The sequence below is a fragment of the Aythya fuligula genome, chromosome 5 (genome assembly GCF_009819795.1).
Source record: "Aythya fuligula isolate bAytFul2 chromosome 5, bAytFul2.pri, whole genome shotgun sequence".
In the NCBI taxonomy this organism is placed as follows: domain Eukaryota; kingdom Metazoa; phylum Chordata; class Aves; order Anseriformes; family Anatidae; genus Aythya; species Aythya fuligula.
This window is the reverse complement of record NC_045563.1, coordinates 2865690-2878137: the sequence shown is the minus strand read 5'-3', so window position 1 is coordinate 2878137 and position 12448 is coordinate 2865690. Positions and strand designations below refer to the sequence as shown.

General features: G+C 39.3%; 1 protein-coding gene across 2 annotated transcripts in view; it reads left to right on the top strand.

Annotated features, from left to right (window-relative positions):
• MAP4K5 (mitogen-activated protein kinase kinase kinase kinase 5) overlaps positions 1–12346 on the top strand; it is a 68338-nt gene extending 55992 nt beyond the window's left edge. For both annotated transcript variants that reach the window (XM_032188961.1, XM_032188960.1), the window contains 10 exons: positions 123–125; positions 216–330; positions 450–508; positions 1801–1904; positions 2341–2518; positions 3478–3546; positions 4236–4328; positions 5884–5954; positions 6666–6721; positions 9026–12346. In XM_032188961.1, the coding sequence (XP_032044852.1) occupies positions 123–125; positions 216–330; positions 450–508; positions 1801–1904; positions 2341–2518; positions 3478–3546; positions 4236–4328; positions 5884–5954; positions 6666–6721; positions 9026–9113 (836 nt within the window). In that variant the 3' untranslated portion in view covers positions 9114–12346. The remainder of the gene's footprint in view (positions 1–122; positions 126–215; positions 331–449; positions 509–1800; positions 1905–2340; positions 2519–3477; positions 3547–4235; positions 4329–5883; positions 5955–6665; positions 6722–9025) is intronic.
• The last annotated feature ends 102 nt before the right edge of the window (positions 12347–12448 follow it).

The window sequence follows — 12448 nt, the reverse complement described above, 5'->3', positions numbered from 1 at the left end:
TACTGAAATGAACTTTGAATTGAATGCCGTGTTTTCTCTATATGCATTATTATTGTTGTCTTGTTTTATTTTTCTTCATAATTGGACTTGAAATATCTGACGCATGTGGTCCATTTTTCTAGAAGGTAATTTTCTATACATATATTTCTCTAAAATGTACGTTCCTCTGACGGAGGTGTGTGTGCCATATCAATTTGTGCTGTTCTCTCTTACAGGGAAAACATTCCAGCTCTACTCCCATAATTTAATAGCTTTGTTTGAACAAGCCAAGAAAACAGGATTAGCTGCTCATATTCAAACCCATAGGTTTCCTGACAAAATATTACCAAGGTACAAATCTTTCACTTATAATTATTATCAAGTGACAGTTTTCTTGAATGCTGTTGAACTGGTAGCATGAAAGTCCCTTGGCATCTCTTGCTGATGCATTTTTATACCTGTTATTCCAGGAAGTTTGCCTTAACGACAAAGATTCCTGATACAAAAGGATGCCACAAATGCTGTATAGGTGAGTAGGCGTTGAGTTTCACAGTTATTCTCCTGGTCTTTGTTGTTTGGACATGGCATGTCTTCAGCTCATTGCTTTTTAATAAACTTATAGTTAGTTCACTGTTCAGAAAACAATATGATTATGCTATTTCCTTATATTATTGCAGGGGATCTTTATGCCAGTCAATGGCAATGATAACACAAGCATTTTTGGTATCAACTCTTAACCTAGGAACATAGCTATTTAGAACAAGATCCATTGGGAAACCCTGGAGAATGCTGGTAGCATGCAGCTGATGTGTTGCACGCTGTTGTTGAGAGCTGCCAAGGGTGAATCTGAAGCTCTCAGTGAATAAGTAGATGTTTGGGATCACTGGTTTCAGGCTGCCACATGAGCCAGCTGGTTGCTGTGACATGCAGGCTGCCTGTGAGTGTCACGCTTGTAACTGAATCCCAGACTCGGTGCCATACACAAACACACTTCTGGTTTGTCAGTTTGCCTCAAGCTTTGACCTGGATCCAATTTTTAGTGAGGCTAATGTGAAAATAATATTTTCCACAAAGAAAAGGCTGGGCATGAATAAAAATGATGTCAGTATGGGGAGGACTGAAGCCATCTCTCAGTGTTCTAAGTGCCCACAAAAAAGTTAAAGCTTGTGAAGTTATAAACTTGTCTTTGGCTTCGCTGACTTTCAGGAAGGTTTGGGTTTTCTACAGAACACACGTCCTTTTGAAATCTGCCCTGTGTGAAATGGTATTTTACACTTTTGTTTAAGCAAAATACAAAGTACCTTGTAGCAAATTTGGACATCCTGTTTAGCTCATCTAAAGTGTCTACAGTAGTCATATTTACAAAGTATTCCTGAAATCAGGCTGGTCTTGGATCTAACTGAGAAAAAAATGTATTTCATTAGCTGTCAAAGCTCACAGGAAGTTCTGGGGCGTCTGGACTGCTTGGGAATCTTTTTTAATTCACAACATGACCCAGACCTTTCACTCCCCCTCATCTCTCAGCCCCAAGAAGAAGGTGTTACAACTTTTTTCTGGCCACTCAGCGTGTGGCCTCTTCACTGGAATGCAAAAAATGCTAGTGGTTATTAATTACAAGGATAATTTAATTTATCTGGAATGTAGCAGAATATTAATCACGGGGGATATTTGAATGGAAATCCAGAAAACTATTATCAGTGTCAAAGTGAAACTGTTTCTTAAATTCTTTGCCAAGATATCTGCAATTTTTATTTTCAAGTATTCATTAAGCTTCCTGGACTTAAATTTTTTAATTTTTTCCTGTTTGTTTATTTTATATAGTAAGAAATCCATACACAGGACACAAGTACCTCTGCGGTGCCTTGCAGTCTGGAATTGTTCTGCTACAGTGGTATGAGCCAATGCAGAAATTCATGTTAATAAAGGTAAATATCTCATTTTAGTTCAGAACATCTGATTTTGCATCTCTTTCTTACCTGCTCCAAGATCTCAATTGTTGTATGGTTGTTGAAGTAACCTTTCTAGAATTTGTAATGGAAAGTACATCCTACTATAGTCCCATTTGTGGGTTTTGAGCACTTGAATTTCTGGCTTGACACATGTTGACTAAGAAAATCCGGTGACTGAATCAGTCAAGTGTTGGATCAAGCCCAGCACTAGCAATAATGGACTAGCGTGCCTCTGCGTGACCTAATGTTGCTCACAGCTCATGATTTCTTAAAAAAAAGCACTCTTGGTAGCAGTGAAGCAGTGTTCTATATCTTTTACATTTTGTGCATGTCATTTTAGGCTTCTTTCTTCCTAGGTAAAAGGAAACTTTAAAAATGTTTTTTTTTTTCCCTTTTTTTTTTTCTCCCTCAGCACTTTGATTTTCCTTTGCCAAGCCCTTTGAATGTCTTTGAAATGCTAGTGATACCAGAGCAGGAGTACCCGATGGTCTGCGTAGCTATCAGTAAGGGTGCTGAACCAAATCAGGTAGTTCAGTTTGAGACAATCAACTTGAACTCTGCTTCTTCATGGTTTACAGAAATTGGTGCAGGTAAGACCCTTGGTCTCTCTTGCAACTCTTTTATTGTCTGGTAACTGTTGAACATCCCTGCCTCAGAAGTCATTTGGAAACCCTTTATGCTAGGCAAAATGATGCAGCTTCTCTATGTAAAGTATATAGAAGCCAATCCCAAGTTCTTCTTGTGATGATTTGCCAACCTTACTGTAAACTATCTTAAAAGGCTTCATTTTTAGACAGATCTTTTATTAAACTTCCTTAAATAGTAACGCAGACCCTGCTGATCGAGTTCTCATTTGTGGTCGCATACTTTTTACTGGGGTCAGCCTTAATGCTCTTTCCCCTTCTTTCCTGTGTAAAGACTCACATAAATGCATTCTTGTCTGTCCTCCAGTCCTTGGGGGAGGCTTGTCATCTTCAGCTGGCTATTAATAAGTAGAATGTTTTGTTTTATCTTCAAAAGCTGGTTGATATTTTGCAGATGCTTTTCTTTGCTGCCTTTGTTGGATGCAATTTTTAACCTTTAAATACAGCTGTATTGAGAAATTCATTAATAAAAAGTATGCAAACTATTAAATTCTAGTTTAATATCAGCACAATAATCTTTCCAGATGTGAATTTAAAGGCAAAGAACATTTTTTAGGGGCAAGGATTCCCTTGATGATTCCTTTTGTTCATTAGCATGCCCCTTCATGAAGGAAGCTGACTTTCTGTGCTGAACTGTAACATAAAATGCATTTCATGCCAATAAACAGTAATGCTTTCATATTAAATACACGCTTTGAACTAATGGGTTTGTCCTTAGGCCCTGTTTTGCTCCTATAACATTCTGGAATCACGTAGCCTTGAAAATATAAAATAATAAAAATATTGTAGCCTGCAAAATGCTTGTAGCATTCTGAAAATGCTGTACCAATTGGCAAGAGGATGGGGGGATGGCAGAAATCAGTGTTATGATGTGATATAAACTAATTCCTTTTCTTTTTCACTAGGCAATCAACAGTTAGATGCCATTCACGTAACACAGCTGGAAAGGGACACTGTCCTAGTCTGCCTGGACAGTAAGTAACAAGCAACTCTTGGGCAACTTACTATCTCTTTTGCAAAACATGCTTTGCACAGTTGTTGATTTTAACTCTACCATAAGTTAATTTTTTCCTTACTAATTTGTGGTGTAGCATTTCCTAACAGATACGATTCGAGTAACTGTTCATTGTGACTCCTGCAGTTCCACTTTCCCTCTTCACTCTTGTTTCTTTCCAAAAGGAAATGTAATGCAGCATTACGGCTGAGAATTCAAATCCATGCCAGTCAGAAATTTTCAGAATTTCCTTGGAAAGTGTGACATTTGCCTGTTGTGTATGGCTAGCCAGATAAAAGGCTAGCACTTGCATCTTCCACAATACCAGTAACAATGACTCGTGCATCAGAGGGTAATACCTCCCTGGGAACTTTGCAATGACTTAATCAGCCTACGTTTCCAACCTTCATGTTGCATTCACATTTCTGCACTAAGTTTGTTTTCAGGAAGGCCGTCAGTAAAGTCTAAAATCATACAAAGTCTATAAAAACGTTTTGTGTGTTTATTTTGAGAGAAGGTGCTCTTGGATTAGATTTGGGCAAACACCGTAGCTGTCAGATGTGGGCATTTTTTTGCATCTGAAAGTTGAAATTAGTATTTCGTACTTACAGCCATCAGTAATCCTTTTTGGCTGTGGGTTTTAATATTTATTTTTCTGCTTTTCTTGAGAATTTGTGAAAATTGTGAATTTACAAGGAAAATTGAAGTCAAGCAAGAAATTGGCCTCTGAACTGAGCTTTGATTTCTGCATTGAATCAGTGGGTAAGTAATTTAGTTCTCTGTCAGCTCTCAAGAGCTGAGTATGAGGGGAATGAGTGTTGAAGGGATTTTAATAATCTAGATTGGTCTAGTGCACCCTGTGGGGCCTGACTCTAAAAATTGCTTGTGTCAGGATATTGTGAGCAGTTTCTTTGCAGTGGCATGTGTAAGAAAATAAGCCAGTTGCCAGGTAGGGTGTATCCATTGTGTGTGTGTTTCCATCTGGTGTCATTTCTGTTTCTGTAAGCAAAATCTATCATGATTTGATTTTAAAAGGTTGAATAGTACTTTTAAGAATTCAGTATTTCAGAAACTGGACTCTTACCTGGAATCAAAATCAGTGAAGACACAGAAAGTGAACTTATTTTTGTTACCAGTTCTGTACAGCTTGCATTTCTGGGTTGCTCACACATCTTCCTTTTCAAAGATTCTTGACATAAGCGTTTTGTATTTGGACAGCAGGTGGTAAGCAGTGTATAATCTGTGTACAGCATCTTTATTAGATATGTCAGAACCATCCTGAAGGAAGAATTATGATACTTTTAATCAAGCCTGTGATTCTTCCCTAAATTCTGACACCTTCTAATTAACTGCACTGCTTGTATCATACAGTATCTCCTGCTGACACATGCATAACATGACTTGACCATTGCCTTTTCCTTGAACTCTGAAGGAATTCATAGACAGGCATTTATCTAGAAGTCTTGTGCTTACCAACTGACATGGAATAATGTGAGCAGTTCCTTACACTCCAAGCGGTCTCTTGGGAATTCAGGGTATTAAACAACTTCATTTTCTGATCGCAGGGTGGAGTGAGGAATAACAGGTGGAGATTAGTTGGCCGTTGTGAAAAACATTGCTCTTAGGATTGTGTTGAGTGCCTTTGTTCTGTGTACGTAGTACAGAGCTAATACTGAGCAGATGCAAAGCGTGACACAGGAATAGTAAAGGAAAACATGTAGGGTTTAAGAGAACAAAACGTTGTATAAACTACGTTTCTGTAACACTGCTTAAAGAACACCAGGTTCTTCATCCAGTATTTTAAAGAATCTAGTGACTGAATCATTCAGAGCTGGTAGTTTTCCTCTCTTTGGCCCTGAATGGCAGACTCCTCCCATTTTTCGTGCTCATGTCTATTTTGAAGTAAATGTAATCACTAAAAGGGTTTGTAATTTCCAGCAACCCAGAATGTTGTGGTTGGCAGCATGCTTATGCACTTCCTGGTGTTTTTTTCCAGAATCAAACCATTAGGAAACCAAAGGTCCAGAGAATAGATGTGAAAGGGAGAAAAGTTAAAAACAGAGATACCTATCTTGTCGTGAGAAACAGGGAATGTCTGAGTGCTGTCTGTAAAAAGTAGTGTGTGCATCAGATCTAAATAGTAATTTCAATCAAGTTTTTCTACAGTGATTTTAGAGTTTTGTTCTGTCAGGAGTTGAAGTCTCACCATGGACTTTATTATCCACATGCTTCCCATTATCATTGTTGGTGAGAAGCCCACGTTTCCTTGGTTCGGATAAGCCACGCTTGGGTCTGATTTTTGTTTCTTCTCTTGCAGTGTGCCTTCAAGACAGTGTGCTAGCCTTCTGGAAACACGGCATGCAGGGGAAAAGCTTCAAGTCAGATGAAGTGAGTAATCTCCCAGCCTCTCCTGGTTTAACTTTGTCCTATTCCTCATTTACTGCTTGATCCTTTGGCCCCTCTAACTGCTTCCCCAGTGATAATGCGTGTGCTTCACATTGTCATTGTAGCAGCTTGCTGGTTCTTTGATTTCCCCTTGTGTGTTGCTCTCAGTAGAGCTCACAGACATGCTTTAAGCAGCTCTGTTTCCAAGAGTGTCATTCAGAGACTCCAAGACTGGTTCTGCACAGAGGCAGCACAGATCTGGTGTATGCAGCACTTGGGTTTCCTGGATCTCATGAAAAAACCCTAGTTGGGAGTATTCCCTTAAAAAAGGAAAAACAAACAGCATCCCTTTGGAGAACAAAGAAGTATAATTTTTTTTCAAAAAGGACATAGCCCTTTTCAATAGCATCCTGTGTAAAAATGCAGGGGAAAGCTAGTCTCGCCTTCTGTGGACCAAGATTTGATCAACATAGTCCATCCATGCCACCACCAAGTCCTCTAGACTGATAATGCTCTCCAATACAAAAATTATTTAAAGTAAGTTTTACTTGAGGAAATGTAGAACACTACTTAGTATCAGTTTTTATGATTCAGTTGTGTAATTTGCACTATATTTGAGTTGTTGAAGAGACTGATCTGTTTTTTGTCTTCTGGCTCAGACCAATACATTTCATTTTGCCACTGAAATGGACTCATATCTCCATTTTTCTACAGGTTACCCAAGAGATATCAGATGAAACCAGGGTTTTCCGCTTACTGGGATCAGACAGGTAATCACCTGGAAGGAATGTAAACCTATTTTCTTTCAATCAGCTCTCTAACTCCCAGCTGGAGTTGGGTTCCATCTCACAGCAGATCCATCCGTAGGCAGTCCTGGGGTAGACAGTAACACTGTTTCTGCCTGCGATAGCCAAAAAATTCATTAGTAATTTGCATCCAAAATTATTTTGAAGAGCTCCTGTAACTCTCCCACTAACTTTTCACTGCAGAGATAGATTTTTATGGTGAACTGACATTATCTTGGCAGCAAATTACTTCTAAAAAAGCCTTTTTGCTCTGGACCTTGAGGCCTGGAAGTTGTGGAGCAAACTACAGCACTTAGAGGTTTTAATGCAAGGTGGTCTAAATTCACCCTGTTACTCCTAACCCCTGTGGGCAGGGGGTAGCACACACTGCTCAGCCCAGGTTTGAATCCTTGGCAGAAGCTGCCCCAGTGCCGTGGGTTTGGACACACGTACTTGTGGCTTCTCAGGCAGTCAGAGCACTGAGTGTGTACGCAGACGTGAGTCATGAGGCAAGAAAGGAGATCTGGTACCTGAGCTTCTGCTCCCTCCTTTGGCCTGCGGGGAACCTGGCTCTGACTCACTTTCTGTAAGTAAACCATAATTTTGTGTGGTTACGTTCTTGGATCCCCCGTCCAGAGAGAGAGTGAGAGAACAGGAGTAGGCTATGCAGGAGGCACCTGAAGTCTTGGCTGCGTGTGTGAGTCACCGAGGGCCCATTGTGCTTCATCACTATGGTTGAAATTGAGGGCCCTTACCAGAGCCGACTCTGAGATCCCAAAAATATAAATACAACACAACCTCTGACAACGCGTCCTCTGTCTTTTCTGTCTGGTATCCCCCTTGTGCAGACAGGCAGTGGTGATTTCCTTCCCAGCGATGCCCAGCAGAGCAGGGGGCATTTTATTACAAGAATAAGCTTTTGCTAAGGTCCACTGCTGTAAAAATGCCATTTTTGTAAGTTCCAGGCATGTGCTGCACCCCCATCAGTGAATCTTTGTTGCGTGCTGGATTTGGTACCTTTAAATGGCTCAAATTTGCCTAATTTCTCTGGGCTGGTGAATACAAGTGTACTAAACACATAGAGGGATGGAAAGCAGTGTCTCATCTGGTTCAGTTTGAACTTCTATGGAAGACCTGCACATCAATAACAACTCGGTACTAAATACCAAGGTGTTTCCGAGGCTGGAGGAAAGGTTGAAGTCCTGCTATGTGCGGGTTTGCAGAGAAGCCATTTTCTTCCATTCTTCTCATTGAACTGCCAAATCCTCCTTTCTGTATTTTTGCATCACTGTATGGACAGAGCAGGAGTCTTTCTTTACGACATACATCTGAGTGAGATGTGGTAACACCTTTTTGGCCTGGATCACTTAAGAACTACTGAGTTACAGAAGTGAAGAGCAGGGACAGAGGCTGTGAAGGGTAAGACTTTGTATGAAAACCATCTGAGGAACGTGATATGGGAGGAGAGTGTGTGCACTGCTAACCCTGAGATAGGCTTCCTTTGAGAAATCCACCTCGGAGTTCAAATGGCACATTTGGCTTATTTGAAAAGCCAGTGGAAAACAAAAAGCAGAGAGAAACAACCAAAAAAAATGACAGAATGTGGTCCTGGGACCTGGTGTAGGGAAATGTGGGAGTCAAGCAGCTGGAAAGCAGACAGGAGGACAGGGGCTGTCAGCTGATGAGGTGACTGTCAGGGTTCAGCACAGCACAGACGTGTAGAGACCAGGAGAGCAAGGCACCCAGAGGAGCATCCAGGACTGTTACCAGCAGGATGAGGGCTGGGAGGGGTTGAGTGTTCCCTATGAACCCACTGGGTGACGAACATTTTTAGGGAGAACTGTTTAGGTTAGCGGCTGATACCATAGGAGATATAAACATATTCAGGCTGTGGATGATAGGAAGGTTGTGTCTCTTCCCAACACTGCGGCTCTGAGATAATTTCCCAATAGAAGCAGAGGACGTAGCTTATTTCAGAGTGGAGTACACCATTTTATAAGAGATTTATAACATATTACACATCTACAGCTGACAGGGGTAGATTCTGGTTTAAGGAGCTGCTTCTAGTTCTCTGTTCCTTGTGCGTTCTGCTTTAGGTTTGCTACAGAAGGGATGCTACAGGAGGTAACTGGTTTAAAGAATAAAATGCACAAAATATTTAGGAGTACCTGTATCTCTCCAATCTTTAAAAACCTGTGAGCAACAAGATTGTTCTTCCTCGGTAGTTAAACTATGTGCTTCATATTTTTGCCCCTAACGATTTTGGATTTTGTTTGTGTTTGATTGCAGAGTGGTAGTGCTGGAAAGCAGGCCAACAGAAAACCCGACTGCACACAGCAATCTCTACATCTTGGCTGGACATGAAAATAGTTACTAAGCAACAGTAACCTAACGCAAATACCAGTGAATTCACCACACGAGGAAAAAAGGAGCATTAGGAAACTCAGTACAAGCAGGACTGTGACTTGCCGTTTCTTTTCTTGTCACCTAAATGATGCTGTTTTAGGGTGGAAATCAGTTCATTTTTGCAGCTGGGAACAGCTGGTTCTGTCTCTTGCCACTGTGTGGTTGGTTATATCAAGTTTGCTTAATAAAAGCTGAGAGATAAATAGCCCTTTACTCATTAGTTGTAGGGAAACAGAGCCTTTAAAATAATGTTATTCAGTAAAGGTGCCATAACTGTTAAATATTTGACTTCCCTTGGATTTTCCTTATCTTCTGTAGATACAGATATAGTGCTGGCTGTTTCCTTGTTTTATACTGAGTCTTATTCTTAATAAAAAAAAGTTTTGTGTAGGAAGTGAAAGTATCAGCAAAGCTTTTTGTTTTTAAATCTGCCATTCAGTATGGCTTTGTATAATAGACTATTTAATCCTTATTTATTAATCTGCTGCTAGAATGGTGTAATGTATCTAACTTTTAGCAAAGGAAGGTTGCAGAGCAGCTTACAGGTTTTTTTACAATTGTATAAAGATTTGATTATTCTTTTTTCTTGTAGAGATGTAGTGCATTATTGAGGGGTATGTTACAATGTTGGTTGATCTTGTAAAAATGCAGTTTTGTACAACGAAGTATTTTGTATTGATTTTTTGCCTGCAGAATTGCCATAAAAGGGATTTTCTTATTTACTAGATGTAGGGTGTGTGTACACAAAATATAATATTGATATCAGACATGTTGCTACTGGGTGGGTGTGTACAATATACATACGTGTGTGTGTGTGCATGTGCGCATGTGTATTAAGTTGACCGGCAGTGTGTATTTTTTATATATATATATATTTATATATATATATAAATGTACAAAATATATATGCTTTATTTTCATAAATTAGGGATAAGCCTCGTGACGTGAAATGGAAATTGTACCTGGTCATCATCCTTAATGAATGAAAGTATCATGTATCGAACTGCCCATGACGTATAGTTTATTTATACTATTCCAAAGGGGAGCCTGTTAGCGATGGCTGAACTTAGGAGCTTTTTTGTCCGTGCAGTCATTCAGCTGTCTTCAGTCAGACAGTTGTTTGGAAATGGTTAATTCCCCAGCTGTGTAGTATAAATAAATATGATAAGAACCCGTACTCTATATTAAAGCTTTCAATCACCTTTTCCCTTTCCCTATTTTGTCATCTGCAATTTTCTTTCTCTTTTTATTTCTCCATTAAAGAGTCACATTGGTTCCTTTTGTCTTCCTCATTAATTAAAATTCCTGAGGTACCATGAAATATAAATATAGGCTGACTACAGGATAGCATCTGGTTCTACTACCTCATATTAACCTGCTAGCTTTGATGTAAGTAAACACAGTCCATAGGCAGATACAGTAGCAGTTCATTAAAATTTGAAGGGAGGGTTTTTTAAATTAAATCCTTCAGTCTGCTGCCATTTATTCAACTCCTGTGATCTGCTACCCTGAGAAAGCTTCACAAGTCATTTTATTAAAGCATTAAAGGTAAGTGTGTTACAGCAGCTTGGCCTGTCTCAAGGCTTTACTGACAGAGCAGAACTGGGCTGGTTTGATCTTAACTCGCAGCCTGGCGAACAGAGTGCTGGGTTATCTGCTGAGGCATCAGACTACTTGATTCATAATTTAACATAGATGGAATTAATTCATCACATGTGATGAATCAGTAATGTCTTTTTGTTACGAGGTACAGCTGGAGTTTTACGTTATGGAAAGGAAAAAAAAAAGACAAACCTGCACACAATTTAGCATTTTATCCACTTAGCATTGTCATTCAAAACTAATTCTTGTTACTGACTTGGTATTTAAATCAAGTCAAACTTTTCAGTTCTGAAACCTTATCAAGGTTTAATAAATACTAAGTGTACAGATAGAACTTGAAAATCAGCCCACAAGCAATGTACTGAAAATGTTTTAAGTGGTCAGCTGCAATTGGATCAGCAGTGTTAAAAGAGACATTTAAATTTTGTTTTAAGGAAATTAAGTTCTCTAGTACTGACCTAGTCTATAGGTAACAATGATTGGTGACTAACTCTAAAATTGTGTAACTCATAGACGACAACAACCTTGATGAAAAAGTGAAGCACCAGGTATAGATGTTGTAGAGCAAATGTTTTCACATAACTTACTTTATTCACTGCAGAAGGTAATTTTGGCTTCATCTTTGAAAAGACTTAAAGATCTCTCAAAGAGCAGAGAAATGTATGAATAAAATACGAGTATTTATGGGGGATAACTGGAGTAAATAACTACTAGGTCAGGACACTGTCATGCAAAAATAATGAACTGAAAGTATTTTTCTTTGAATGACATGAATGACTGGTGATTTGCTGAATTATAAAGAAGGAATCTAGGAAAGCCCTCCTGTAATCAAACTTCCTTTTTAGCTGTTAAAGCATTTCTAATGGTTTATTCTGAAATGCTTTATCTGGTCTGGTTTTATAGACAGTGGCATTTTTTTATATAATCTGCAAGATACTGTTTCCTAGTGTAAAACCTCACTTGTTACTCTTAGGGGAGTATGGCACAACTGATTAGCATGTTTCCTAGCTGGACTGGCCAGTCTGGGTGACTCTGACTAGTGTGATTTGTATTGTTAGGCTGTTTAAGTTAATCTGGTATCGTCTGTATCCTTGTATGTTTTTGTGACATTTCAGCCAGGGTTGAGAAAGCCTAGCGTGTGGTTTTGGAGTTTATTAAGCAAAAGCTTGTTCTCCCCCTCATGACTCTTTTGACAGATATCAAAGTATTAGTTATTCGATGCACAAGGTGCATGTACTCAACTTGAAAGCCTTAAAACAGGCTCCTAGTGCTCTTTGAAGTACAGACAGTATTTGAAAAGCAGCACGTAATTAGTCTCTTGATTTCCTGATCAAATTCATTGTAACTGAGAAATAAAACTGTACTTGTGATGACATCTCTTCAAAAGATGAGAGGTACAATGCATCAGTGAGCCACTATGTCTCTGAGTAAAAAAGTGAAGACTGGGAGACTCTGAAATGTACTTTTTACCTTGTTTATGCATTAGATTGTAACTGAGACTCTAACTGCACTCGTTCCAGTTTGTGCAACTAGGCTTTGTTCTACTTCAATTTCTGTTGCAGTTCATTTCAGTCTATGCCAAATAAACTATGCTTTATTTGATACCGAGGTGTGGTGTGGCCTGTATGGGGTGTCTGGGAATGACGTTTGGGGCTGACCTCTCATCTGAGGAGCTTCCACAGTGGCGTAGTCCTTGGCCTCTCT